The following is a 27,867-nucleotide window of genomic DNA, read 5'->3' as shown; positions in this document are numbered from 1 at the left end:
GCGGCAAGAGCGCAATATGGACGCTCTCAGAAGCCGCACACGCTATATATGTACATAAATCGAAATACATGATATCATAAAGACAGCCTCAATCATACCACCGACACAATGCCTCCAAAACGAAGTGTGTGGGCCACGGATTCCACTTTCCATGTCAGCCATACAAACACGCGAACTCGAACCCAACTACCTAGGCGAACATATATCAACGAACGAGCCGGGTTGGCAACAGCCATTGAGACGGGGCGACAGTACGGAATGCTGCCACGATCCCGGAGGCGAATCCGCGCCAGAAATATTCAGCTCCCTCCGAATCCTGGCAGCAATGCTTTCCGCGACGGGGACAATCCAGGACCACTGCACACGGAAGACCATCACAATGTCCTCCAACCAGCTCGTGTCCATTCCAGATTCCATCGGCTGCGTTTATATGCCAAAGCACGGGAGCGTCGGACTGAAGAATGGGCTCAAATAGAAAATCAAGCTGCTGCTACTTATATGTGGTGTGAAGCATATAGCAACAACTGGACTACTGGAACGTTCCCACAAGAACCTGTACCCTTTGATTGTAGCTGCTCGCCGGAAGAGATTTCCCCCTGCCTGGTGGACCTGATTGATCTTCAGCGTACGTCCTGGTCTTTTCTTGCTTCCCCAACCCAACCATCCAAATCACCAAAAATTTTATGGTCTATATCCCAGAACGCACCACGCAAGGCAAATCAATTCCTTTTTGCAATTGCACACCAGACGTGATCCAACTCTTGCATTATGGATTTGTTGCAAGCTCCGCCAAACGACCCCGCACTGCCTTCTCCATCCCGCTCCTTCAGTTCCATTACAAGTTATGGCAATCCACAACAATTTCAACCTCCGGATTCACCAAAGCTCTCTCTTCTTTCCTTGATAGCCAACACAAACGACCTCTCCTTGCTCGCGGCTCAACAAAGAGCAGAAACTTCCGACTTCTGTTCACCTATAGCTCTGATCTCTATGGCCAAATACTCATGCTGAAGGAACAGCTCTTGCAAGAAGGCTTACAAACAACCAACAAGCAGAAATGGGCTTCCAAGTGCCCTAGATGCTTTGGCCCGAGAGAAAATGAGGTTAAAATTGATCCAGATGAACCCGACTTTATCATTGCCATGGACGGGAATTACCAGCAAAGACACTATGCCCACGCTAGTAAGGACTTGCCTTCCAATGCACAATACCAGCCAACATTCTTGCCACCCTCCGAGGTCAACACTAGTGAAGCTTTCTGCGAATCCACCAATGCAAATGTGACTGGAATCAAGGACCCATGTGCATTAGCGCATAAGGCAGCAGATGATGCGCGCAATGCTACTACTTGGCAGAAATGTGATGACAGCGGTCTGTTTGCTGGGGCCTGCCGACACGACATCCCTCTGCTTTACACAAATGTTTACAAATCAGGTGAAAAGTAAGTGTCTCATCCTGACCACCGATTCACAATGTGATTGATAGGGTTTTTTTTTTTGTGAATAGATTGTATTATCCAATATCTATCCTGGGAAAGATAGTGAAATCTTTTCCCCAATCAAGGATAGGGGTTCTCTATGACATCGGATGTCAGCTGGAGACTCATATTCAAAAGGCAAGCAATTCTCTTCCGATTTTGATGTTACTTCACATCACGTACTCATGAATATCGGAAATGAATCCATTGAACAGCGCTCTCTTTTCTTGGATCGGCAATCTGATATGATGTTTGGAACTTCAGTATTCCACTCTTATGTGCACGAATGGTCGTGCCAGGTGAAGTATAATCCCCGACTGAATAAGGCATGGGGACTATCCGATGGAGAGGGGCTAGAACGATTATGGGCTTTCTTGTCCCCATTAGTATCTATATTGCGTGTTTTGTCTCGCTTCCGCCGTCTCATGGCGGTTCACAACCGCACTCTGTATTACTTGGCGGGATTAAATGAAACCGCTGGTAAGAGATACTTCCTCTTCAAATATTTTGCCCCGAGTTCAGTTCAACCTCCAGTCTAACGCCACGCTCCGAATCTGCAGGAGAGTGGCTGCTATCAAAATTTGCCTCGGCTGATGATATCATCAAGACAGCCCGCATAGCTCTTGATGCGTTGAACCAGCTTTCCAACCCTCACTCAATGACTGCAGGAACATACACAGACAATTTCTTCCATCAGCAATGGGAAGACAAGCGCGCCTACCACCTTGAAACCACACGATCATACCAGGAGAAACAAAAAAAAGAACTCGGTCAACTTCTATGTCTAGAAGAGCAACTAGAGACCGAATGGTAAGCCATGCGCAATGTAAAGGGAACTCGACACTGAAGAACTAAGAGTATGTCTGCAGGTCTTGTGAAGGTTTGTTGCCAGCTCAAGGAATAGCAAGAGGAAGAATAGTATCTTGCCTCTCTGATCAAATCCTTGAACAGAGAACCAAAGTAGGTGACCCTACCATGCTAGAGAACTTGAGCGGTAAGTACTTTTTTTTTCCAAATTTACAATACCGTTGTTGATTATCTCATGTCGGTCAGCAATTGCAGTTCCTGAGCATGATAAAATGCTAAAGATCTGGTACTTGAAGACCGACCTCCGCCACAAATTCTTGGCATTGATAGAGGAAAAAAAACCGCTGGTTTGTGTCTGTTGCCCAGGAGAACAAACAACACTTGGTAAGCTCATCCTGCACAAATACCGATTTCACAATGCCAAAATTAATTGATGGTAGCAAATCCACGTTCAGGAACGGATGGGCAGCAAAAGTTGATCAAATCGGTTCGTAAACAAGCCCAAGCACTCCGAAAGGTGTTAAATAAGTACAACAGTCAGGTTCGCGAGTTTATTCAACTCTTCCCTGAGCGTGCCCACCCAAGGCAGTTGGAGTACAACGAACTCTTGAAGCTTGAATCTGAAGATGCTTTTTGGAATGATGGTCTATTTACCAATCGGAACAAGCCATGGGCAATTGACCCTATCACTCAAAAAGGAATCCAACATCTTGCCGCTTACAACCGCGGGCTAGAAGAACAACGTTGTCTGGGATGGGAGGTTCGTCGAGCCATGTGATGGGCAGTTGAACGACACGACACACTGTCACACCTGATCCTACAGATGACTACTGTCACCGGTGGCAGCAATTGCGAGTGGACCGAGCTAGCGGCGCATCCCATCCTTCAAACCCTTGTGGCCCACCCAATTCTACAATCACTCGCTGCTCCAAAAAAGACGACAGTGGCGAGATTGTTGTTGCAATATGAGCTTGTGAAAATATATCAACTCCAAATCGCATGGCAGCGCACTTGCATCACGATCCTGAACAATACCCAGCAGCAACTTGGAGACAAAAACCTCCGTGAACTTTGGTTGCGGCAGCTGGAGCACATCGAGCTTGGCTATTACTCCATGATACCAGGTTCTGATACTGATGCTGGCGAAACTGTTAATGGTGCTAGCAAGACTGTTTGAGGTGGCGCAGGAGAAGAATCTAGTGAGCTGGCGCCAGATCCCGGGCTGTTTCAACCCAATACTGATAGAGATGATGATGAAATTGATGATGAAGGTTATCTGCAAGACATATCTGTCATAGTCAACAAGACAATGATGGAGCAACTTGCAAATGACACTGAAGAGGTGGATGAGGGTGGGAATGCAACTGAAGTAGAATATTTTTTATGAATTGTGGATTACCAGTCATTTGCTCTTTGAATTTCTTTAAATTTCTTAAAATGTTCCATTTTCAATAGAATTACCCTCTATTTCATATTTATCAACACCCCCATTGAGGATCAATCATCTTAATACCATATCAGTTCCAATGACCCAAATTGCTGATGGTAATATAATGTTCAAATTATTCTCACATATTGAGTCCCCAAGCTTCAATGAATAGTTGAGTGTTTACCATTCATGTTCAAAGTTGGTAAAATCATAAACTTCCCAGCTGAATAAAATATGTACCACCCAAACACTCAAAGCACAATTTCTAAAATGGCACACAATCATTTAAGGTGTTCAAAGTTGAAATCATAAAATTTTTGAATCATAAAATCATAAAATCATAAAACTTTTGAGTGATAATTTTTTATGTACCATTTTCAAACTATTGCTATGTTTTGAGTGTTTGGGTGGTACATATTTTTTCTGCTTAAAACTTTATGATTTTATGGTGTTATGATTTTATGCAAGTCAACTTTGAACACCTTAATTGCTTAGGCCCCGTTTGGCCGCGCGATGTTATATGATAAATTGTGTATCACTTTACATGACACATGTAGCCAGGTTGAAGTTGTCATAGAAACAATAAAACCAAGACAACACTTATAACATGTGTGTTTGGTGCAGCCACATAAATTTTTCTTGCAAGTCCAGTTATTACTGCACTCATCATTCCCAACTAGCTACCATACATGGCTCCATCAAACAATCAATAATCTCTACAAAAAACCCACAAGCAACGAAAAATCAGATGCAAGAAAATGATTATGGAGTTCAGCTCGTGATGACCAATTGATTGGTTATTGAGAGCTGAACTCCCGGTCATCGAGAGCTGAACTCCTCTTTGATGAAAGGTCCATGAAGAGCGTTCTGCTCTTGATGACCGGTTGATCGGTCATTGAAGAGGACTTCTTCACCTCTTGATGTCCAATCAACCGGTCATCAAAGAGGACTTCTTGACCTCGCAACCGGTCATCAAGAGCTGAACTCCTCCGGATGGCAGGTTGAACTGGTCATCCGTTCAGCTCTCGATGACCGGTTGATCGGTCATCGAAGAGGACTTCTTCACCTCTTGATGACCGATCAACCGGTCATCAAGAGCTGAACTCCTCTGGATGGCCAGTCAACCGGTCATCAAAGAGGATCCTCGTCGAACTGGTCATCCAAGGGGATCCTCTGGATGGCCGGTCAAACCGGTTATCCAGAGGGCTTCAGCTCTTGATGACCGGTTGATTGGTCATCAAGAGCTGATCAACTCCTCTCGGTGACCGGTCAACCGGTCATCGGAGGACACAACCTCTTGATGACCTGTTGACTGGCCATCGAGAGGTGAAGTGGTTGACTGGCCATCGAAGAGGATACAACCTCTCAATGACCGGTCATCCAGACTCCAGAGGTTATGTCCTCTTCGATGACCGGTTGGCCGGTCATCAAGTGGGTCTGTCCTCTTAAATGACCGGTTGACCGGTCATCGAGAGGATGACCAAGAGGGTTTGTCCTCTTCGATGACCGGTTGAAGCGGTCATCAAGAGGTGAAGTCCTCTGGATGGCCGGTCAAACCGGTCATCCAAAGGTCGTGTCCTCTTTGATGACCGGTAGACCAGTCATTGAGGTGTTGTGTCCTTCTTGATGACCAAATGATTGGTCATTGAGAGGTGTAGCTTGGAGACCCGACGAGTGGATTTATCACCCAAAAATACAGGTCCAGACCTCTATTTCCGAAATGGCGGGGATGATAAATTTTCAGTCATGCGAGGTCATGTCTTTTATGATATTACTGGCTGCCACAAACACCAAATAAGTGGCTGTTATACCCCGGGCAACCCCCGTTATACATTGCCCAATTTATCACATCACCTCGCGCGGCCAAACGGGGCCTTAAATTTTTTACTTTATGCCATGAAACGTTTTATGATTTCAACTTTGAACAATTCAATTCACTTTTAGATTTCAATTCCCACTCTGCAATGTTTTCCTCTTTGCCCATAAGGTCTTATTTTTCAACAATCTTATGATCACATAGCAGGTATAATTTTTTAATTCTTGGCATGAAGCATTGAATCTCTATGCTGCAACACTGATCACAGATAATGTGCCAGGTATTTGGGATGACCAAGTTTTTCAATGATACAAAATCAGGTGTAATCTGTTCAAGTTTTATCAAATTAAATTCCCTTGAAGTAATTTAAAATTGTTGTTAAAAAATATGTCTGCCAGTCATGTGCCAGGTAATTGTAGTTAAGATGTGTTTTATGATGTGTTACAGTGGAGTAAAGCAGGGAGTTTTGTTTCACAATTCAGACATAACAAATACTCAATAGAAAATAAATCATCTTTAAATTAATGACTCTTGGGCATCTGTGCTGCTATATACTTAATTTACATATGCCACAACACAGATACACACAATTACAAACCATCCAGAAATCATATCAATTCAGATCAATGCCAATGTTTGAATTACTGAAATGCAATCACACCAATTGAGCAAATCTGTTCCCTGTGCAAAAAATCCCAAATTACCATTCCACACAAAAATATATGAAGTACACTAAGGCCCCGTTTAGAGCCAATATAATCCGGGCAATATATGAGTTTTTTTGCCTGACATCCTATGTGACATCTGATCAGGTCCGCCAAAACTTGATCAGATGTCACAAAATTCCAGATTATATCATGCAATTATATTGGCTCCAAACGGAGCCTAACTCAAAAAAACTGACAAGCTATCAGGGGAGAATTTTATTATTCCTCACTTAGTGACACAATATAAATTGCCGCCATAAAAAGTAATTCTTTCCAAGACTCCATATCTGCTGACTCAGTCATTCCAAAATTCTCAGTTGGCTCAAGCTCAGAGACATGGCTTCTTACCATTATTGCTATGTCTGGTGATGCCTTATATTTCTTCTTGTCAGCCTTAGAGTCAACACAGTTGACCTAAAACTGCCTTTCATCTCCATTTTATACCTAAATGTGCTCATGTCTTTTTAACCTTAAGACATAAGGTTGTTTTGACTTCAGATTCTGATTTCTCATGCAATTTTGACCCTAGTGTTTACTGATCACTTTACAATATCTCTACTCCTTCATAGAGTTTGTGGTTTGTGACACACATGCGCAGCAGCGCCGTGTAGTCGCGCCTGAGCGCTCCAAACCACATGTACATGTGTGATTATGTCATCCAACTTTGAAAATTTTCGAAGTCACGATCCCCCAGGCAGCTGGAGGATCAACAGACTTCAGACAACCAGAACCACACCCCCAGATAACCCAGGATCAACCCCACAAGGATACCTCACTCCCAGTACACCTACCGTCACAGGCGCCTAGGATATTGACAGTAAGTATACCTTTCTTTGAACCTTGATTATCTCAGAGTGAAACTCTGTGTCTCTTGACTGTTTCTTTTCCTTCTCTTTTTACCCAACTCCATCAAGATCAAAGGTTCCTCTGTTAAACCTAGACTTAGTCTAAAAATCAGAGCAGATTAGTTTACTATTCTGTGTCCCCCCACCGTCTCCTTGGTGCGCGCGGAGGCTGTAGCCCCTGTTGGTCTGGCGCAGCTGTCCTTATCACTTTTCCAGGTGATTCAAGTTGACTTTTGAGGATCCTCCTATAAGGAGTAGATAGACCCCCTCCAGATCATATATTTCTCTTTCTCTTTCTCTTTCATTCTCTTTCTCTCTTACTCTCTGTTTGTAGTTCTTTATCCCAAGAAATACAACCAGTGTCCCCCATTTCTCTTGTGTCCTGTTGTCACTTTAGAGGCACAGGCTCACACTTCTTCTCTTCATTCCCCCTGACCAAAATGGTTGATTGGGTGTATCAAGTTTGGTTTGAAAGTCTGTATGAATCATAGTGTCTTTACTTTTAGCTTGACTCACTGAAGAAATTATTTCAAATGCTGTCTTGGGCTGTCTGATCAACCTGAACTGTTGAACAAATATGGCAAAGGGAATCTACATTCCTCAAACCAAAGCTGAACCTGTTCTAAAAATTAAATCATCATCTTTGTAGACCACTTCAACTTCCTGTGAGTTTATACCATGCACAACTGCTGGTACCCATGGTGTGTAAGGGCTGTTCCATTTGATTTTGACTAGAAATTCCAAGAACTAGCTCGGTGCCAGCCATGGGGACATGCAAGGGCACACAAATATCTTCTGAAAGTTGGTGGTTACTATTGTTAGCGGCCAGATTTTCCCACTCACACTACTCAAAAAGGAAAAAAGGAAGAAAGGGCAAATTAAGTGCTAGTGCAGCATTAGCAGTTGCTTTTTGAAAGCCACTAACTCTACAATCAACTATGGATCACCGGACCCAAAAAAAAAGCAATGTGTACACATTGCCTTGTTGGGTACAATGGGGCCCCTTTGTACCTAACAAGGCAATGGGTGAACATTGCCCTGGTTTTGGATCCTGCGGATAGTGTTAGTGTCGTCGTGTAGCGTAGAAAAAAGCTACACTAACTTTTAACATAGCTTTTGTCTATGCTAATGCTGCCTGAGGAGAAAACTGGGCAGAAACAGGCAATTTTTGTCCCTGCGCAACTACAGGGAATGGGATGAAACTGGGCAGAAATGGCAGCCCGGTTTTGTTCCTAAATATAGGGAAACAAAACTAGCCACTTGTTTCTGCCTGGCTTGTCCGCCCCTAGCGTAGCATGTATTTTATTCCGCTAAGCTACCGGGAAGGAAGAAATCTGTTAGTGGCCAATCCACTATGCTAACCGTTAGCAGAGCGGATTCTTTCTGCGCTAACGCTAAAGTCAATGTTGGCACCAAAAAATACTACCCTACAGCTTATTTTTAGCGCCGTAAATTCCAACTAACACTCCAGATGACTGGCTAAAAATAATTGCCGCTGCACTAACCTGTAGTGCTCATATAGCATAGCATAGCAGCTCTCCATTCTAAGGAAGTAAGAAACCAAATCAATTTATATTGTTAAAGAACAGCTAAAAATCTTCCTCTAAAATTGATAGGCCCTCCTTTGCTGAAGCCAGGTACATGCACAAGTTGGTTAACACAAAGTGTTAGAACAAGCATACTTTTGTATCAAGCCCAAGGGATTCAGAAACAGATGGATATTGCTAGGCTTGGTCTTGGAGGAGGGGGACAAGAGGGAGTGACCAAGTACAAAAAAAAAAATGGTGGGGTAAGTTAAAAAAACATCACAAATTGATGACACTTGAGTCAGTCATCATCCCCATCATGATTGCCTCCATTGGCACCACTGCTGGATTGGGTGTTGATCATGGAAGAGGATGGTTGGGCCGGACAGTTTGCCTGTGATGCTGATGATGTTGGCACCACGCTCGGAGTCATAATTTGTCAAAGAATGATGTGACCGTTCTTGAGATCAAGCAGGAGCATGGAGAGATGGTCCTTCTTGACTCGCTTGTTGTCGGTCCGTAGCCAGTCTATTTCGGAGCGGGCTTCTGGAGCAAGCTCAAGTTGGAACTTCGCTTCCCGCAGCCGCGTCTCATTGGACGCCCAAGGCCAGGAGGTTATGATATTGTTTGTCTCGCGAGCTGAAAGTTGAAAACTTTAGCTACCAGTTGAAAGGTTCAGTTCAAGTTTCAAACCAGCGAAGTGACCCACCAATGAACTGAGCAAGCTCTGTACATAATTCTGAGCGGATCTGTTTCAATTTTTTTTCTAGCAGGGTCAGGCAATGTCAGTGGCAGACAGGTGGTAATCATCAGTATCATCAGGGGTGGATTGATTGCAGGATGGCTTGGAATTTCCTGTGCTTACTGGATGCGCCCGGAATCTTCTCCCCAACAGCAATCTGACCTACTGAGTTACCGGTGACAAGTGCCTGGAGTCGGGCCGAGTACTGGTTATTACCATCCATTTGTGATATCTCGCTGTTTGGTTTGAAAGCACCAGGGGTACATTGGTTGGTGTGGAAGCAGTGGTTGGATAAGTGCTTTGATACCGCAAAGATGACAACCTCGCAACAGCATGTTGCGGAGAGATTTGCTGCCTGACACAATCAAAAAAGAAAAAATACATGTAAGTTGTGGGAGAGGAGGTCAGAGGACGAGGTAAGGTGTAGCCAGCCCCACCTCGCGTGCCCATCTGTTCATGGTGAGATCGACTTGATTTTTCCGAGCCAAGTTGGAGACCGTACCGCGGATGACTCCGGTAGAACTTTTTGCTCCTTTGACAGGGGGTGCGTTCTTGGGAGTATCTTTGTCTTCGTCAGTGACTTCATCCATAGCCAAATTGGCCGCCGTCAGCTCATCACCTCTGCGACGACAAGAAGGGAGTGGGCGCTTGGGTCGGAGACTCGAATCTTCCAGATCCTCATTCCCTGCGTCGTCATCATTGTCATCAGCATCATCATCATTGTCATCACTCTTGTAGTTGCTCTCATCATCAAGGTCTTTGGTAAGTGCCGCCTTCTCCTCCGCTGTCAACTGCTTATAGGCCGCCGAGAGTTTCTTCATTACTTGTTTGTTTTTGACGCCCTGCCTGCCTGGCAGGAGTATTGAGGTTAGTTTGGACTCGGGAGAAGGAGGGAGGCAGTCCTGCTTACTAGTTTGGAAGATCTTGCGGGCTTTGTCCGTCTGCAGGAATCGGTTCCAGCAGTTGGCTTCACGAATGGCAACACGTCGACCCCTGCAGCAAGAAAACTTCTAAGCTTGCTGTGTCTCCGGTGGATAAGAGAGTAGAATTTGACTTACAGTACTGCCCAGACCATGGGCATAGAGACATGCAACTCGATTGCTTTGAGAATCATTGCCATCTCCTGCTCATGAGAGAGCTCCATGAATGCAACTTGGTCAGCCGAGGACATGGACGACTTCGAGTTCTCTTGGGCAACCTTGCAAAGCTGTGTTTCTGACATCTTCTGAAGAGTTTCAATTGGGATTGGATATCGAGGGTTATTGGGATCCTCGGATTCATACTTGCATTTTTTGGCTGACTTCCTGGAAGCTGTTTTCCCTACGCCTGCTAGCGGTGGTTCAGAAGGAATAGGCATTGGATCAAAGAGTTGCAGGTACACATACAGGGGTGGTTTAATGAGTTGAAGTCAGGCAACAGCGGGTGACGGCAGGTGATGGCGGTTATCTCGCCGCTCGGGATGTTGGTCAATTTTCACCAGGCGCATACCTCCGAGGGAGCGTTCATAGCACCGCTGTTGTACAAGTCCAGTGCGCGGCGGCCATACTGTTGGATTGCACGTAATCCAACAGTACAACTGTGGCGCGTATCACGGCAGGTTGGGGGTTCGAGTCGCACCTTGAGTTGGTTGGAGTTGGACAACATGTAAATTTGGTCGCAATGTAACAGAAGCACGGGGAGCTGGCGGGAATCCGGAATTGGCTACTAGATAGTCTGTATAACAGGCTTTGCGCACCTATCTAGTAGCCAGGTTATAACAAATAGTGGTGTGGCGGGTACCCCACAGGCACCCGCCGCACCCGCCAGGCGGTACCGGGTACCCGAACGCCATCTCTAACTGAATTTTTGTCATTTTTGGGTACCCCTCCTAGCTCAGTAGAGATGCTCCCTCCATCTCTCCTGAGCTAGGTGAGTCTGCCCAGTTTCCTCTTCTCTTTCCTTTCCTCCCAGCTTGTACATAGTCTAACACAGAGATGCTCCCTCCATCTCTCCTGAGCTAGGATTGCGCAATCAAAGGAAACCTTGGTTCCAGAAGTCCTCCCAAGGCCTCAGCCTCGTCCCCTCGCCTTCACCCTTGCACAGTGGAGCTCTCCTCATTGAGAGCTTACACTTTTTTTTTCTTGAACCAACCTCGTGGCCACCTTCCAAAGGAAGCTCCGCCTGTCCTCGCCCTCAAACCTCGCAACTGGCCCATAAAGCCCCTCGTCCTCGAACCTTGCAACTGGCCCATAAGGCCCCTTGTCCTCAAACCTCGCAACCGCCGAAAGGCCCCTCCGACCTTTCTCCTTTTGCTCCGCCCCTCCATCCACCCGCCGCTCGCGTGTTATCCACCCGCTTTGGTTCATCCCGGCCGACCCACCTCATCCCCACTGGCCAGCCATGTCCATCTTCCCCGCTCTACATTCCGGTCGACCCGCTGGCCAATTCCTTGCCCCTGGAAGACACGAGGCGCGGATCAGACATCTAGAGGAGAGCGTGCACCTCCTATTAGCTAAAACGACGTCCGGGTGGGCCTTCCTTGTCCCCTCCACTCCCCTGGGCGGAGCATTCCGATATTCAATTGATCCGGGTCTTGAGCCCCTAATCTCCAAAGAAGCAGCGCACTCGCTCAAACTCTCGGCTCAATACTTGGTCCCCACCTTGGATACTCCCAAGCGGTCGCCTATCCGGCTGAAGCCACCGGCCGCGTCACCACCCTCGCCTTGCTCCTCAATGCCCTCCACCACCCACTGCTCAGAACCCCTCAAATCCAAGACCCCGGCCGCAAGGCCCCCAGGCCTTTCCTGCAGTGCCTCGCACCCACCACCCCCCTGCTCTTCCTCTCCAGGAGGGCCTTCTCCGTCCCAGGTACCGCCCCCCTCAACATAGTCATTGACGCCATCTCCGCGATCTGGTTCGCCTTCCCGCCCAGCTTCGACACGCTCCCCCTCTCACCAACCAAACACTGCCTTAAAACCACCCCTTCCCCCCAGCGGCTCCACATCCCATCCCCCATGGCTCCGCAGCTTCGCCACGGCCGACCCTTCCCCAACTTGCCCAGCGCCCTCGCCGCCACCAGCTCTACGCCCAGCACGGGCACCCGCGACAGCAAGAAGGCCATCCTCGAGCCCGTCTGTCCCCATCACCGCCTCCCGTTTGCCTTCGCCGCCCAACCGTACCTGTCCAGGGCCAACCAGCCTTGGGACGGTACCCTCGACTGTCTGCTCGCCGCGCTTGCCTGCGCCGCCTACGCCATCGATCTCCCCGGCATCACCAGATTTGTGTTGCTCTTCATCCCCTCCGCTGTGTTCCGCTCCCTCACCCAACTTGCCTCCAACCTCTCCAAACAAGCCCTCTCCGCGACCCGCGCCGTCAACCACGTCCCCAGTCAAAGAAAGCACACACCCTCCTACCCCCCAGAACTCCCCCTCCGCCTTCCAAGAGCCAATCTCGGCCACCTCTAAAGCAAGCTACCCGCCATCAACTCTATCCCTGAACATGATGAGCGAGAGCGGGCAGAGAGCTGAGAACAGCAGGCACAATGCGGGCGGTGTTCGAGGTTTGTGGAAAGATAATATGAATTACATGTTAGACTGGAGCATGAGAAAGACAGGAGAAGAAAGAGAACAAGCAGAAAGAAAAGTGAGAAGACTGGAACCTACCTGAGAACAGCAGGCACAATGCGGGCGGTGTTCAAGGTTTGTGGAAGGATAATGAAAGGAGTCCTTCCACGCCTGCTGCCTCAGGTAGACTACATACAACATGTAACATGAGTGTGAAATGTAGAGATATGAGTGAAATGTAAAAAGCAGATAAAATAGGAAAACAAAACCTGAGTATAACTCAACAGAAAACGCCCTGCCCACCTCACTCGAGCTCATCCAGAGCAAGCAGGACCTCTCCGCCCCGGGAACCGCCCTGCTCAACATCCTCTTTGGGGCCATCTACCCAATCTGCTTTGCCGCCCCACTCAGCTGTCTTCTCACCGCCCTCGTCTCCTCCGCCACCTGCCAGCTTGCACGCACCAGCGGCCCACTCATCCTCAGACTCATTCCCCGCCCCCTCTTCCTCATCCAAGGCTCTCCTAATATATTCAACACCCTCAAAGCCCTTGCCGCCTACCTCCTCGCCTGCCCCATCAAGCTCGCCCAAGATCAACACCATCATCTCCACCAACAAGATTGCCAAGTCCCTGGCTTCTCCCATCCAAACATTACCCCCACCTCCTTCAAGTCCATTCCCCCAGTCTCCTCCTCAAGCATACCCTGACTCTGAGGACAAGGAATACCTGAAGGCCATGGATGAAGCATGGGATGCGTTTGAGGCTGAACTGGACCTCAAGTATGGTAGTACTGGACCTCAAGTATGGTAGTCAAGACTACCAAGTCAACATCAACTCCCAGTAACACTCTGACACACCCACACTGCAACCTTTGTCCCAACATCTTCCCCTTCATACCCAACCCTGAACGTATCAAGACCCATACCCAGATCCATAACCACATTCTCTCCCCAGTCTATCCCCACTCATTCTCCCTCATATCCTGTTATCTCTCCATGCCTTTACTTGTCCTTAGGTTTCCCACCCCCTCTCCATCCTCCTCCCATATTTTTGCACAACATCCTATTCTTCCCTTTTTTTTATAGGAGGGGAGAATGTAACCCCCCACCTTTGGGGTGTCACAAGATGGATCACAGGATCCAAAACAATCCCATATTTAGTCCAAACATTTCCCCACCCCTCCTAGCTCAGTAGAGATGCTCCCTCCATCTCTCCTGAGCTAGGTGAGTCTACCCAGTTTCCTCTTCTCTATCCTTCTTCCCAGCTTGTACATAGTCTAACACAGAGATGCTCCCTCCATCTCTCCTGAGCTAGGATTGCGCAATCAAAGGAAAACTTGGTTCCAGAAGTCCTCCCAAGGCCTCAGCCTCGCCCCCTTGCCTTCACCCTTGCACAGTGGAGCTCTCCTCATCAAGAGCTTACATAATCCACATGCTCAACTGCATTGGTTCAGATGATCTCTGGGATTAAAAGGGCTTAGTCTAGTCTAACACTTGCATCCTCATCAATAAAACACATTGGCTCCCTACCTCCATGGACAATATCAAAGAAAGATCAATAATACAACACCATCTCCGCCTTGGTTGCCAAATGATTCAAGATCTTCTTGAAGACAAAGAAAGAGTGAAAACTCTCATCAATGAACTTGATTCCGACTCCAATGAAGAAGATTCAGAACTAGAAGATACTAAAAGACAAAGACCAAACATTGACTGTGACCAATACAATCTCCACAACCAGCTAATGGCTGATTACATTAATGACAATGCCAGGTATGATCAATGGTCCTGTGTTCGCTGGATGTAACCCAATAAAATGATCATCATCAAAATGCTAGGTATAGCAAAAAGGAGTTTTCTTGACGTTTTTGGCTGGACAAGGAAGTTTTCAGGCACATTCTTCTCAACCTGACCTCGAACTACCCATACTTTGTCCAGAAACCAGACTGTACCGGGAAGCTTGGACTCAGCCCGGAACAGTGTTAATGGATGAATGAAAGAGGGAAAGACTTGATGAGTTTGTATTTCTGGATCTACAAACTCAGGCTATAAATAGTAAAAACAATATGCTACAAAACAGGTAAAAACAATATAAAGCTATTCTAATTTAGACTGGTGAAAAAAAACTGAGAGCTAGAATACATGAATACTAACACCCCCCCTAGCGAACTGTTTTTTAGAAGAGATACATATAGATATAAATTTAAGATATGAAGAGGTAGATAATTGTCTTCAATAATAACATGAAAGTCAGCAATGCTGATAGTGTTGAGTTCAAGATGAGATGAGGGTCATGATGTGATACAGGGTTGATGAAGAAAGTTTGAGTGGATGGATTCAGGAGACCGAGCCAAGTTGCTTCGGGAACAAAGGGATCCAATTTAGCATGTCAGAAATTGCGTTCACATAAATGATATCAATTTTTGAGCAAAATTGAGCTGAGCTGGGGAAAATCAGTTGAGACCGGGAGGCTTCTATAGAGACAAAGATGCTTTGGCGACGGCGAGCATGCTTCCGAAGTTCAGCGGCAACAAGGTTGCTATACTGTTGATTTCATCAATCATTGATCACAGCTGATGTGGCAGCAAGGAGAATCCGTTCCAATGACCAACAAGCAGGTTCCAAGATCAGAGAAATGGTCCGACCACGAAAGAGAGGTAACTATGAAGCCAGTCAATTAAAAACTGCGTCTAATCCTATCCAATCAAGGGGAACCAGGAGTGCTTGACGAGTTCAAATGTGATTGACAACCTTTCAGAGGCGGCAAGAAGACGCGCGGGTGATTCAGTAACGGCAATGAAGCAAATGTGAAAAGAAGTGGGCGGTTGGTGTGCTGGTTGGTGTGCTGTACCACGACTGGAGGATGATCCAGGCGAGCATGGGAAGTACTGGCAATATAGTGGTTGAATCCAACAACAAAAGGATTATAACGACGACCAGAGAGAGATTCCAACAATCAAGCCTGTACAGATTGGTGAGAGAGTGAGTGAATGTAATTGGTTGTAAGAGGCTCGGCCCAGACAATAAGACGGAAACCGGGGGTGATGTTCAAGAGTGATCCAAGAGATTGACATTGAATGCAGTAGAGTTGATGAGGGCATGGTCAGGGACCAAAGACAACAAGTTCTCGGACCAAACGGGTCAAGGTCAAGAGGAGATGACACAGTCCATTACAACAAAGAGGATCCACTTTGATGATGAAGAGTTCAATAATAGACTCCAATCCAACAACAACAAGTCCAATAATCCAGCAACAAGCCTAATCCAAGACAACAATGAGTCCACATTTGGACGGCTAACAAGGGGTTTGAGAGCTCAAGAGATCGCGATGAAGATGATTTGATTGTACACCCCGTAGGAATTCAAGGCAGATCGTACACCCCGTAGGAATCCAAGGCAGATGATCAAGACGGGTGATATGATATACCGTCATTGCTGGATGTGGTGGGCTGCTTGTTGCTAGTCTGATGTGATTGCCTTCGTAATTCAAACGACCAAGGTGGAAAGAAGATATTGGTGCGTGTTCCGGAGACAATATAACGGTTGGATGTTCCGATAATGCCAGTAAGAAATTTGGTCGACTATGTAAGAGACTGTAATGAGAAATGGTGGATGTTCTGATAATGAAATTGGTACAGTAATCTAAATGCTAATGACACCATGAATGAGTCAAAGAGTAAACCAAATAGTATGTTAACCAACAAAGGACCATGAACTATGTAAGAGGGTCAACAAAGGACCATTACGATATGAAGATGAATGTATGAGGTTCACAAAGGACCATGAAATATCTAAGAAGGATGATATGCAGCCAACAAAGGGCCTTCAGCTAAAATGAAGAAGAACGATATCCGGCCAACAAAGGACCATTATTTAAAAGATAGCTTCTGTCAGAGAAGCAAGACTGTAAATCTGTTAATGGATGAATGAAAGAGGGAAAGACTCAATGAGTTTGTATTTCTGGATCTACAAACTCAGGCTATAAATAGTAAAAACAATATGCTAAAAAACAGGTAAAAACAATATAAAGCTATTCTAATTTAGACTGGTGAAAAAAAACTGAGAGCTAGAATACATGAATACTAACAAACAGAAATTGACTGCTGCCCTCCGACAGTTAGGCTATGGGATTCCCTTTGATGCAAACAATGAATATTGCTGCCTTGGCAAAACAACGGCTTGGAAAAACATCTCCTTCTTCTGTGGTGTGATCATCAAACTTTACGGTTCAACCTATCTGCAAAGCCCAACTCGAGAGGATCTCAAAAGAATTTTGAGTCAAAATGCTGCATGAGGCTTTCCAGGATGCCTCGGGATCCTTGATTGCATGCATTGGGGTTGGAAGAACTGTCCAACCGCACATGCTGGGCAGTTTAAAGGAAAAGAGAAGACCCCCACGCTTGTTTTGGAGGTAGTTGCAACCAAAGACACGTGGATCTGGCATTCTTTCTTTGGAACCCCGGGCGCACTGAATGATATTAATGTACTCGATTGCTCTCCGCTTTTCCAAGCTTTGCTGGCGGGCACATCCTGGAATGTTGAGTTTGAGGTTCAAGGACATGTATACAAGAATGCCTACTATCTAGTCGATGCGATTTATCCCAGCTGGGCGACTCTGATTGAGTCAAAAGGGTTGGCGGCACAAGATCAAGCAACAAAATACTATACCAAATGTCAGGAATCTGCTTGGAAGGATGTTGAACAAGCATTCGGAATCTTAAAGGCTAGATGGAAAATCCTCACAAGGCCAGCTCTCCAATGGTATCTGGGCAACATTGCCGACATCATGAACACGTGCATAATTCTGCACAACATGATCAGCGGTGGAATTCCACATTTTTGGTTTGTAAATTTGAATTTTGCACACAAAGGTTCAAGTTATCAGCAGGATTCAAAGATCAGGGCTTTGTAACACTATTATCTTGAATCTCAACAAAAAAAATCCCATGTTTGTTGAGTCATTTTCTTCTAATCATTGATTACACAACAGATTTTCAGTTATCTGTAACTAAAACTAAAAATCTTTTGCGTAATCAATGATTAGGAGAAAATTACTCGATAAAAATGTGATATTTTTGGCACAAATTGAAGATAATGGTGTTACAAAGCCCTGATCTTTAAATATTGCTGATAACTTGAACCTTTGTGTGCAAAATTGAAATTTACAAACCAAAAATGCTGAATTTTGGATAATGTATCTGCCCACTGCTGACATGATGTTTGAATAGGCCATATGAGCCTGATGCCTCTTTCCGACTTATTCCCCCTCAAGCTACACCAATACCCCTCCGTCAACAACTGATCCGCACGATTGAAATGAAGTCCCTGACAATCCATGACAACCTCATCAGGGACCTTATTGCTCATGCTTGGAGTCTAAGTGGTAGATCTGAAGAACCGAGCAAATACAAGTTCAACTGCGATGAGTTCTGCGACTCTGATTCTGAAGAAGACACTTAAAGCAACTCAGATTCATATTTAAATTGTTTTTCCTTTGTTTTTCTCATAATAAAATACTAGTGACTGAAATAAAATAAACAATCAAGAGCCTTAGCATTGCAAGATGAGAAGTCAGAGTGAGACAAAACAACACAATGATACCAGCAAAAAAAATCAAATGAGATTGGGGTTGATGTGCAGGTTACGTCTGGCCAAAGGAGAAAGTGGATCAATACTACCCTTGCAAAGGGAGTTTGGAGAGGTTTCTTACTAAGAACTGATTGAAGTAGACGCTTGTTTTCCTTGTGATGGAGTGACCGAGGTATCATTGTCTTCAGTACGGCCCGATTGCATTTGAGGTTCCGTCGACTGACTTGCAGAGGTCGAGGCCAAGGGCAGAGGGTTTCTGATTTTGCCCAATATTTCTTTCCTGCGTGCACATAGATATTCCCGAAGTCCTTCATCAGCAGACGTGATGTCCTGTAACATCACCCTGAGCTCAGAGTTCTGCTCTTCAACCGCAGCAAGCCGCTCTTGAATTTCGTTCAGTCGGTTTGCCGCGGTGATCCTTTGGTCGGCGTCCTTGGTTGCTTTCTCAAGCAACTTGTGCTTTTGGCGACGGAATTCACTATCCTCAAACTGGCATTTTTCTCTCTTGATCCCATCGGGCCGTTTATAATGAGAAAGAGGTGACACAGTACTTTCAACGGTATATCCCCTGCGCTGCGTATAGCGCAGCGAAGCGGGTAGCGCAGCGATTTTTGGCCTCGCTGCACTACTTGCTATGCGTAGCGGGCACATCGCTGCGCTACTCGCTTTTTGACTTCCCAGGAAAAAATTGTAAATTTTAGCGCGCTGAATCAGCGGTCACGTAGCGATGGACCGCTGATTTTTAGCGACAGCGCAGCGGAATTTCGCTATAATAGCGGATAGCGCAGCGGAATAGCGGCGCTATTCGAGATACAAAGGGAAAAAAAAAACCTGGGAAAAAATAGCGGACAGACAAGAGAAAGGTAAAAGTGGAGAAAAGGCAAGACAGAGGGGAAAAAAAGGTTATCAGTTCCATTCACAGCTGTGATTTATTTGCAGGGTTGTTTTTTGGTTGTTTTAACTTTGGGTTTAACTATGTATTTATCAAACTTGGGGTGTTTGTTTGCCGCATCAATGACTTCTTGGCAGTCTTCAAAAGGTCCACCGAGCTTGACTCCGTCGCGTAGCCACATGTGGCTATTGATGCAACGTTCAATCGTCCTTATTGCGAGGCCCGACCTCCCCGATGCGCATATTCTTGCCGCTGCTGAAAGTGTACGCTCCACACTAGCTGAGATGGCTGGGCAGGATAAATAATCCCTGGCAAGCGATGCCAGGGTAGGAAAATCTTTGCTATGATTCTACAGGGGAAATAATTTAGGATGAGTGAGGATTCAAGCGAGTTAATAATAAGACTGAATGCTACTGACCTTCCACCAAACAAGCAAATCACCCTTTTTGTCCAATGGGAATTCACTGTTGTTATAGCAATCTATCTCTGTATTCACCTTGGCGCTTTCAGGGACTTGCGGATAGAAATTGAAATCATCGGCACTGGACTCTGATCCAGATGGAGTGTCATTGGTGCATTGAGATTCCTTTGGTGGTGGATCTTCTGGCTCAAGTGACTTGAGGAGCACCTTGCGATCATTGAAAAAATCACGAACAAGTTTGCTGATACGTATGACGTGTGGCTGGAACATTTTGATGAAGAGCTGCATGCGCCACGCCGGATGGAGGAAGGTGGCCATTACAACGGTGTCGCAGTTGAGTGCAAGGGTCAGATACTTCCTTGCCACTTTGAGCATCGGTTCAAACATTGGCTCAAGTGGGCTTGATGTTGAGATTGCGTTATCCTGGTGTTTTTCCAGATTGTCAATGACCTGGACATACTCGTAAACAACCATTGACAGTTTTGGACCATCCCCTTCCATTCTCTTTGTCATGTCAAGAAAATCCTGTGAGTTGAGAATTATACAGCATATAAGTTTCAATAAGCGGGCAAGGGAATTAGAATTTATAATATCAGACCTTCAATAAGTTATTCAAAGAGTTAATATCCTCCCACTCCTTCGCATGCAACTTGTATGACTTAAAAAAATGTTTCTCAGCGGATTTAGCGGATTTCCCAGCATACAAGTCCGACTTGTTCTTGAGCAACTGTTTGATGACCTATTTGTTGAGAAGTGATTTCTTTAGCTCATGTTTGTTTGGAATAAATAAGATAAAACTTACCCTGCGCCCCTCATAAGAATGCTGCCTGCTTTCATAAGCAATGTTCCATCTGATTCCGTAACTGCCAATGACTCCGCGCCCTGTATAATCTAGCTTTTCCGCCCAAAGTTTCCACTTGGCTTGCTTTTGCGGCGACGAAGCTATCCTGCGGCAGATATAGTCTATCTAAATCAAGGATGATAATTTTGAGAATCAATTATTCAGCTTTTTATTTCAAATGCCATGCAAGCCGTTGACAAACCTTCTTCAGAGTAAAGCCAAATCCGCTCTGATCTTTGCATTGCTCATTGTCATCTTCTGTGTGATTTTTCCAGCCTGGTTCAAGAGTGTCTGCTTCAGCGTCGTCAGGATCAATATAGTGGCTTGGCTTTAAAGACATTGATTCCATCCCTTCTACAACCATCTCCTCCTCTGTTGGCTCTGATACCTCGATGATGGTCTCCAAAACTGGAAATCACATATCAGATTTTTCAGGTCGGACCATCTTCTTGGAAATTTTGAGAGCTCTCAATCCTGCACCCAGGATTAGTGCAATAACGTGACAGATGCAGCGGTGATGGTTATTGGCAACGTTCCAGTAGGTTGAATTGTGATCCTCAAAGATTTCAGCCACACATTTTGCCATTGTAAAATTGTTGCTGCCTGAGTCGGTGGTCTGCGCAATTATGTACAGTTCAAAGGTATTGATTAGAATTCAGTTGAAAAAAAATAATAGCTGGGAAATACTTATCTTATTGTGTAGCCCATGTTTGATTAAGACATTGGCGAAGGGAGGGGCGAGGTATTTCCCATTATGATGCCAAGAGACATACTTGAGCAAAAGATGTTGAGTTACTGATTTCCATTCAGGGGTGATGTAGCAGACAGTTAGGCCAATGTATGCCTTGTGACTTCCCTTAGTGGTCCACACGTTGGATACAACAGATATTTTAGAGTCGGAGTCCTAGCAAACAGGAAATAAAGCAAGATACCATTTGAATCAAAAATCAAGTTGAAAGACTTGAGGGAGAAAGAGACTTTACCATAATGGCTTTGATAACCTGGTCCCTCTGTTCAATATAGAGTAGGTGAGCTTGCCAGGCAGCCCAACCACAAGATTGAATCTGATATGTGTTGATAGCATAATCAAAACACACTCGGAGGAGGAAGTCCTCAATACGCAACCATGGTAGTGATTGCCGCACGATCCATATGACCAGGAGCTTGTTGAGGGTTTGATTATTGAACCGACCTTTTGTCATGTATCCAACAAGAGTGCCTGCAGCCCCCAATCCCAATGAATTCTCTTTTGCCTTTGCCGAAATGGCCTCCAACACAGTCAAAGGGAGGTTAGCTCCGGATATGATGGCTTGGGTCCGACCACGACAAGATCCCCGGATCGAACCTTTAATATTAGCACCATCCCAATGGGATTTGAGGTTGTAGTAGGAGCCATTGTTGGATTTGAATTTTTTGGGGCACCATTGACATGCATAGGCTGTGTCGGCAGGATCCTATGTTCATAGTCCTGATTTCAGCGACATGATGGTTTCTTATTCAAAATCAATCTATTGATGATATACAAAATTACCTGCTTTGGTCCTTCGCCAGGTGTGTAGAAATAGAGTCTCACGTGATTGTGGCCGTCCTTGTCTTTATCAGGGTTCTTCTTGGTCTTGGAAGCATGATTGACTGCCTTCTGGTTATTGTCATCGGATTCTTGTGCAGTGTTGACAACAACTTCCTTGCCCGCGCAATTAACTTGTTTCAAACCTGAATGCCCCTGTGGTAGAGGAATAGAACACTTATTAGACTAGGAGTGAAGTCAAAGAATTGGGCTAGGAGGAGAACTTACGGTCTGTCAAGCTGATACAACATTGCCAGTGGATTCATTGTGCTGATTGTCATACTGAGCAGAGGGGACAACGGCTGATTTTGGTTTTGACTTGGATGGTGCATCAGTATTGGACACCAGGGCCCGGCGAGAATCACTTTGGGTGGGTACAAAGCCAGGCCATTTGCTGGGGGTGCAAAGACAACTGGATTCCCGACGGACAGATTGGGTGGTATCAGATGGGTGACCTGGGTTGTTGGGAGGGGTTGAAGGAGTTTCTTCTTCTGGAATACCGTCTATGACCGCCATTACCGGTGTGGTAACCCTGTTCCTGTTCATACTATCACCCTCATATCACCTAAACCCTTCATAAATACCTCATTATTACTTCATATTCAGATTCTACACCCCATTTTACCCCTAGTCACCCACTCATTTCACCTAGGATTTCCAAATGGATCAGCAGTTATTGGCATGTATAGTTTTGGCAGGTATTTTCTTCATACATATCATTAGCATTATTACATACATCATTCATTAGTATCATAGCTACATAGGACTGCAGATTATACATAACTTCATTACTCATTTTTCTCTTCATATGATATCAGCAGTACATTCCTTCATAGCTCTTGTAGTTATTATCAAATGCTCATCATTATTTCATCTTCCACATAGTTACCTTTCATGTACACTCCTTGGTCATTGCACCTTCATCATTATTGCTCATCTTCAGATATTGTTACTATGTGCTCATCATGTATCACCCCCCTGTAGTACTTCTCACATATATAAACACCCCTCTAGATGTTGTATCCCCATCATGCACTTTCTAATACATCCCCTCTGTAGCACCTTTTTCATCACACTTAGATACACTTTCATCACCATAGAAATATATCCCCCAGCATATATCTCATTACCCATCTCAGAGTGACTCCCCAAGAGCTTCTGCTTTTCTCCCCATCTCACTTCTCCTCTCTCACTCAGTAGGATTGATACACCTCAAACTCATAAAGTGTTAAAGTCATCTAAGTCAAAGAGAATCATCAGCCACACCCTTTTCTTTTTCTTAGTGTAACCCTCTCTACATCAGCATTAGTCAAGAGGGCAGCCTCACCAGCACCTTTAGCCTCTTCTACATTATTAGTAGTGTAGTTAACTATTTCCCCTCACAGCTCTTTCCTGATCTTTTAGGAGTTCCACACTGGATGATCAAGGGATGGGGGAAGGTTAACGGCTGGGGGCGGAATGAGGTCCAAGGGTTGGATATCGGAGGTGTGTGCACTGCCACTGCCGGCCAACCTGTCTGCCAAAGCACAGCCGCTACGTGGCCGCTATCCTCTGTAGCAACCACGTAGCGACTTGGTAGCATGTTTTCGCTATTGCTTCGCTGTTTTTCAGCGATAGCGGATATTTTTCCGCTGCGCTATTGCTAATGGAGCTGGGAGGGTAGCGGTTGATCGCCGCGCGTAGCGCGTAGCGCAGCGGTCTCCCTGCTGCGCTATTGCTTTTTGGTCTGGCCACGTAGCAGAAAACCGCTGCGCTACGCTAAAAGGCCACTTTTTTTAGCGTAGCACAGCGGATACACCATTGTTACTTTCACTTGCCTCTTGCATTACTACTCTAGAATCAACAGTTGAAGGCAATTGAGACCCAAGGTCATTGGAGATTGACAAGGCTGGATGTAAGGATGAGGTTGCTGAGGATTGCGCACCGTTTCTTGCTTTCCCATTAAGCATGGTCTTCCACTTTGGCGAAACCTTGAGCAGGTTCCAGGCAGTTTCATATACAAAGTTCTTGTTTTTAGTACGGAGGAACATCTCCTTCACATCAGTTAGCCAATCACTTGGTGCGGATCCAGACGCCGGATTTTTTGATATATGATTGTATATTGCCCCAAATCGGAGGATGGCAGCTTGAATTAGCTTCCATCTAGATACATCCACAAAAAAACATCAGCACAAATGAAAGCATGGAAACTGGAAGGCCAGAAAAAAAACATGCCTGGTTTGCAACTGTTGAGCATCTCTCTGGGGCCCCAAAATGTAGGTGTTGTAATCATTGGCAATCCGCACAAAGAATTTGTCCTTGGTTTGTTGACTTGATTGGATTGGATCTTCAAAGACAACTACCCAGCTCTTTGCAAGTTGGGTGTCTTCTTCTGAAGTGAAATTTAGCACACGTTTTTTTTTGGATTGGTCTTGCTTGTTGTTGCCAGACATTGTGCTTGGATGAGTTTGAGTCTTCCAAATCTGATATGTGGTTGGATGAGCTTGAGGAGGGTGGCTGAGTGGTTTGACTCCAATATGATATATATGGTATAAGAGGATATAGGTGATAATCCGACTTGATCCTGCTGGTGATGAATATTCAATTTCATTCAAGTCCCAGGATTACCTGGGGCTAGATTTAGACCTGGCTAGCTCCAAAGGGAGCTCGGGGTCAAGTTGATCACGTCTTAATCTGACCCAATGCGGTTGCCAGGTTGGGCTAAGTGCCTTAATCCGGGCTAACTTGGCGCCCGGTGCAGATGGTCTGACCACTCTGGCTCAATAGAGTCTTGCTTGACATGCAAGACCCTTGAGCTAGGTCACTGGCTCACCTCTGGCTCCCGTGGACACCAGGGGCCTCTGAGCTGCGCTCTGCCGGCCACCTAACAGGAAAATTGGGGGTTGTGTGCTTTAAGGAGTGGAGTATCACAGGCCTCTGGATGTGTGATATGGGAACCAGAGAGACTATGAAAGGAGCTATACTTTACTAGATCTAGGCATGATACAGCTCCCCAGAGGAGTTATCCTGATATAAGACAACATTCAGCGTCTCCAGTGGAGGAACTAAATCAGGCCCAGTGGACTAAATTTGGTTTAGTCACACAATTTAGAGACCAAAGTGGAGATGCTCTAAGTCCCTCCCTGCAAGAGGGGTGGCTTTTCCCCCCAGACAAACTTAAGCACTACCCAATACTGACCTTCTGCACAGGGAGGACTTTGATGAGTTAGGGAAGGAAGCTTGAAGGGCAAAAATAAGTTTGTCCCCAAACTATTTCTTGCTTATTCTGAGAAAGTGTTGAGGTTTGGTTGACAGCTCCCCTGGATAAACTTGAACTGCAAGTGTGGAGCATGCAAAATACAAAGGTAGAAAAATCATATGGTTTTGGGGTGTGAACCCCCTTATTCTTCAAAACACATCATGCCTGCACATGTTTCAACTTTTGAAGGAATGATTGATTGTCTCACACTAGTTCAATATTTCTGCTGCATTGTATTGAGGGAGCATGATTTCCTGATACTTGATGAACCAGCTCCCTTATGCTCCTTGGTAAAAGATACAGTCTGCATCAATAGGGGGTTTCATGATAAGCACACCCGGGAAGGAGTTCAAGCGCTCGCGAGAATTTCTATGAGGTTGCTTGGGGCGATTTCTCGCGTGACTTGCAGGCCAGCGAGTACGTCACCCGCAAGTAAGCAAATTTTGTGCCACAGAAAGTCGGGAAACCCCTAATCTCACTGGCAGGCAGCAGAGCAAAACCAGCAGCATGAAGATCCTCAATTCTCATTTAGTCTTACTGGGAGTAACTATTTGCTCTGCCCCAGATGAATTACCACGTCAGGTTACTAGGGATTTCCTCTCTAATTTGAATGGTGAGTGAACTTCCTTCCCATGCGCTGCTAGACCCTAATTTTGGAGGACATGCTTTCATAGACAACACTCGCGATTGCATAACTACTCCACATGTCACACATGACCCGGACTTGGGCGCAGGCAGTTCCGCGGTTCAAGAGCCAAATAGAGAAATTGATTTCTTCTCCACACTTGGCATGCACCCCAAACTTAATCTTTCGCCATCCTCCGGGAGCTGGGGGAGGACTCTTCTTCGGGATGACCACACGGCGGCTCACAGTGGAACACAGCGTGCTAATGCTGTTGCTCTTGACAATCAAATTCCGGCAACATCGACCAAAAAGAGGAAAGAAGACAAAATTCAAAATCCACCGCAAACAATTGATCTTTTGAAGAACTGGCGAGCGCATCGGTTGCCAGATCCTTCGACCAACTTTGATGAGACCCAGCAACAGGTTGTGCTTGGTACGAAACATGTTCGTAATCGAGCGCTGAACGAGTTGGACGGCCATAGGCTTACCGAGATCTCGGGGCAGACCGCTATGTATCTTGGAGCGAGAGAACCTCTTACGACTCCTGTTCACGATGGAAATGGAATAAACTTTCTGCCTCCGATGCCAGGCAGCCCTGTCAACTTTCGACAGCCGGTGTTCGCTCGTGGTACCCTTCTGGTTCCTAATCCTAATCTTTACAAGCGATTATCGATGCCGACTATCTCCTCGCATAGGGCGAGACAATCTGACTCTGCTTCTGTTCAAGTGGCGATTCGAAAAACTAAACGTCCCATCAATTTTGCTGATACTCACGCCAACAAGAGGCAACTTACAACGCTCGAAATGAGTCGAACAGATAGCACTTATGAGGGATCTTCATTGCGCCCCAAGCCCAACAACGTGGTTGATTCTGTTGTAAACCCGAGCTCCACAAACGGATTGGCTTCCCGTCAGAAAGAGATCGTAACAGAACCTGTTAGGAATCCGCAACCCGCCACTGCTCTCGAAAGTCTGCCTTCAAGCACTCGTAATGCCCATTTTAGGAGACTCGAATTTACTCATGAGGTTCTTGAAACACGCAGCCCGTTATCCGAGGATAAGCCGATCATTGACGAAATCAAAGCTTTCAATCCAACCAAGAAGAAACTCGTGATTTATGAAAACGAGTACGATGATGCTTTCGTGTTGTTCGGAAAGTGTTACGAATTGATCAGGGACAAAGCGCAAAATTTCAAGGCCAAATATGGAAAAAAGACAAAGAAAGCAGCTTATCTTCAAGACCACTTTAACAAGCTGCGGGATAATCGTACCAAATGGATTGACTTTTGGAATCAAAGAGCTAAACTCAACCTAGTCAACCGGGTCGACCCCGCTCCGCAGTCTATAAAACGAATGGAAAGATTATGCCTAATCTTCTTGTTTTATGTCGAGATGATTGACGTAGTACTACCCAAGAGCCAAGGAATTTCATTTGATGAACATCCAAACTGTCTTGAAATTGCATTTAACTCATTTCAAAGATACTGGATGAAGCACAAAGGACCAAAAATGTCTAACGATCATGACAGTACATTGATTTGGAAGATCTTATGTACTTGGATTCGCAAATCAGGCAGACATGATGTTCAAGAAAATTTCTTGCAAGATCGATACCGTCGCACCATTTTTCAGGTTTTCTTCAATAAACTATTTTGTCTTTCAATTGAAAATTTCAACAGTAAGATATCCAAAGAATAAGCCTTAGTAATGGTTACTCACCCTGCTGACTTCTTACTTTATTCTGAGCACTCAACCTTGTGTAGTTTTACATTCCCCCCTTTTGTACATGATTGTTTTCCGTGAAA

At 45.4% G+C, this 27,867-nt stretch overlaps 1 protein-coding gene across 1 annotated transcript; it reads left to right on the top strand.

Moving 5' to 3' along the window:
• Nucleotides 1–108: 108 nt before the first annotated feature.
• Nucleotides 109–27,760, top strand: PtA15_1A749 (uncharacterized protein; the record flags this gene model as incomplete). Its single annotated transcript, XM_053165808.1, has 3 exons — nt 109–625; nt 26,003–26,050; nt 26,112–27,760. The coding sequence occupies 3 exons, from the start codon at nt 109–111 to the stop codon at nt 27,758–27,760; spliced, it is 2,214 nt and encodes a 737-aa protein (XP_053016963.1).
• Between the last annotated feature and the right edge of the window lie 107 nt (nt 27,761–27,867).

Source organism: Puccinia triticina, chromosome 1A (genome assembly GCF_026914185.1).
Source record: "Puccinia triticina chromosome 1A, complete sequence".
NCBI classification, from domain to species: Eukaryota; Fungi; Basidiomycota; class Pucciniomycetes; order Pucciniales; family Pucciniaceae; genus Puccinia; species Puccinia triticina.
Note: the sequence above shows the minus strand (reverse complement) of the source record. Positions and strands in the feature narration are given on the sequence as shown.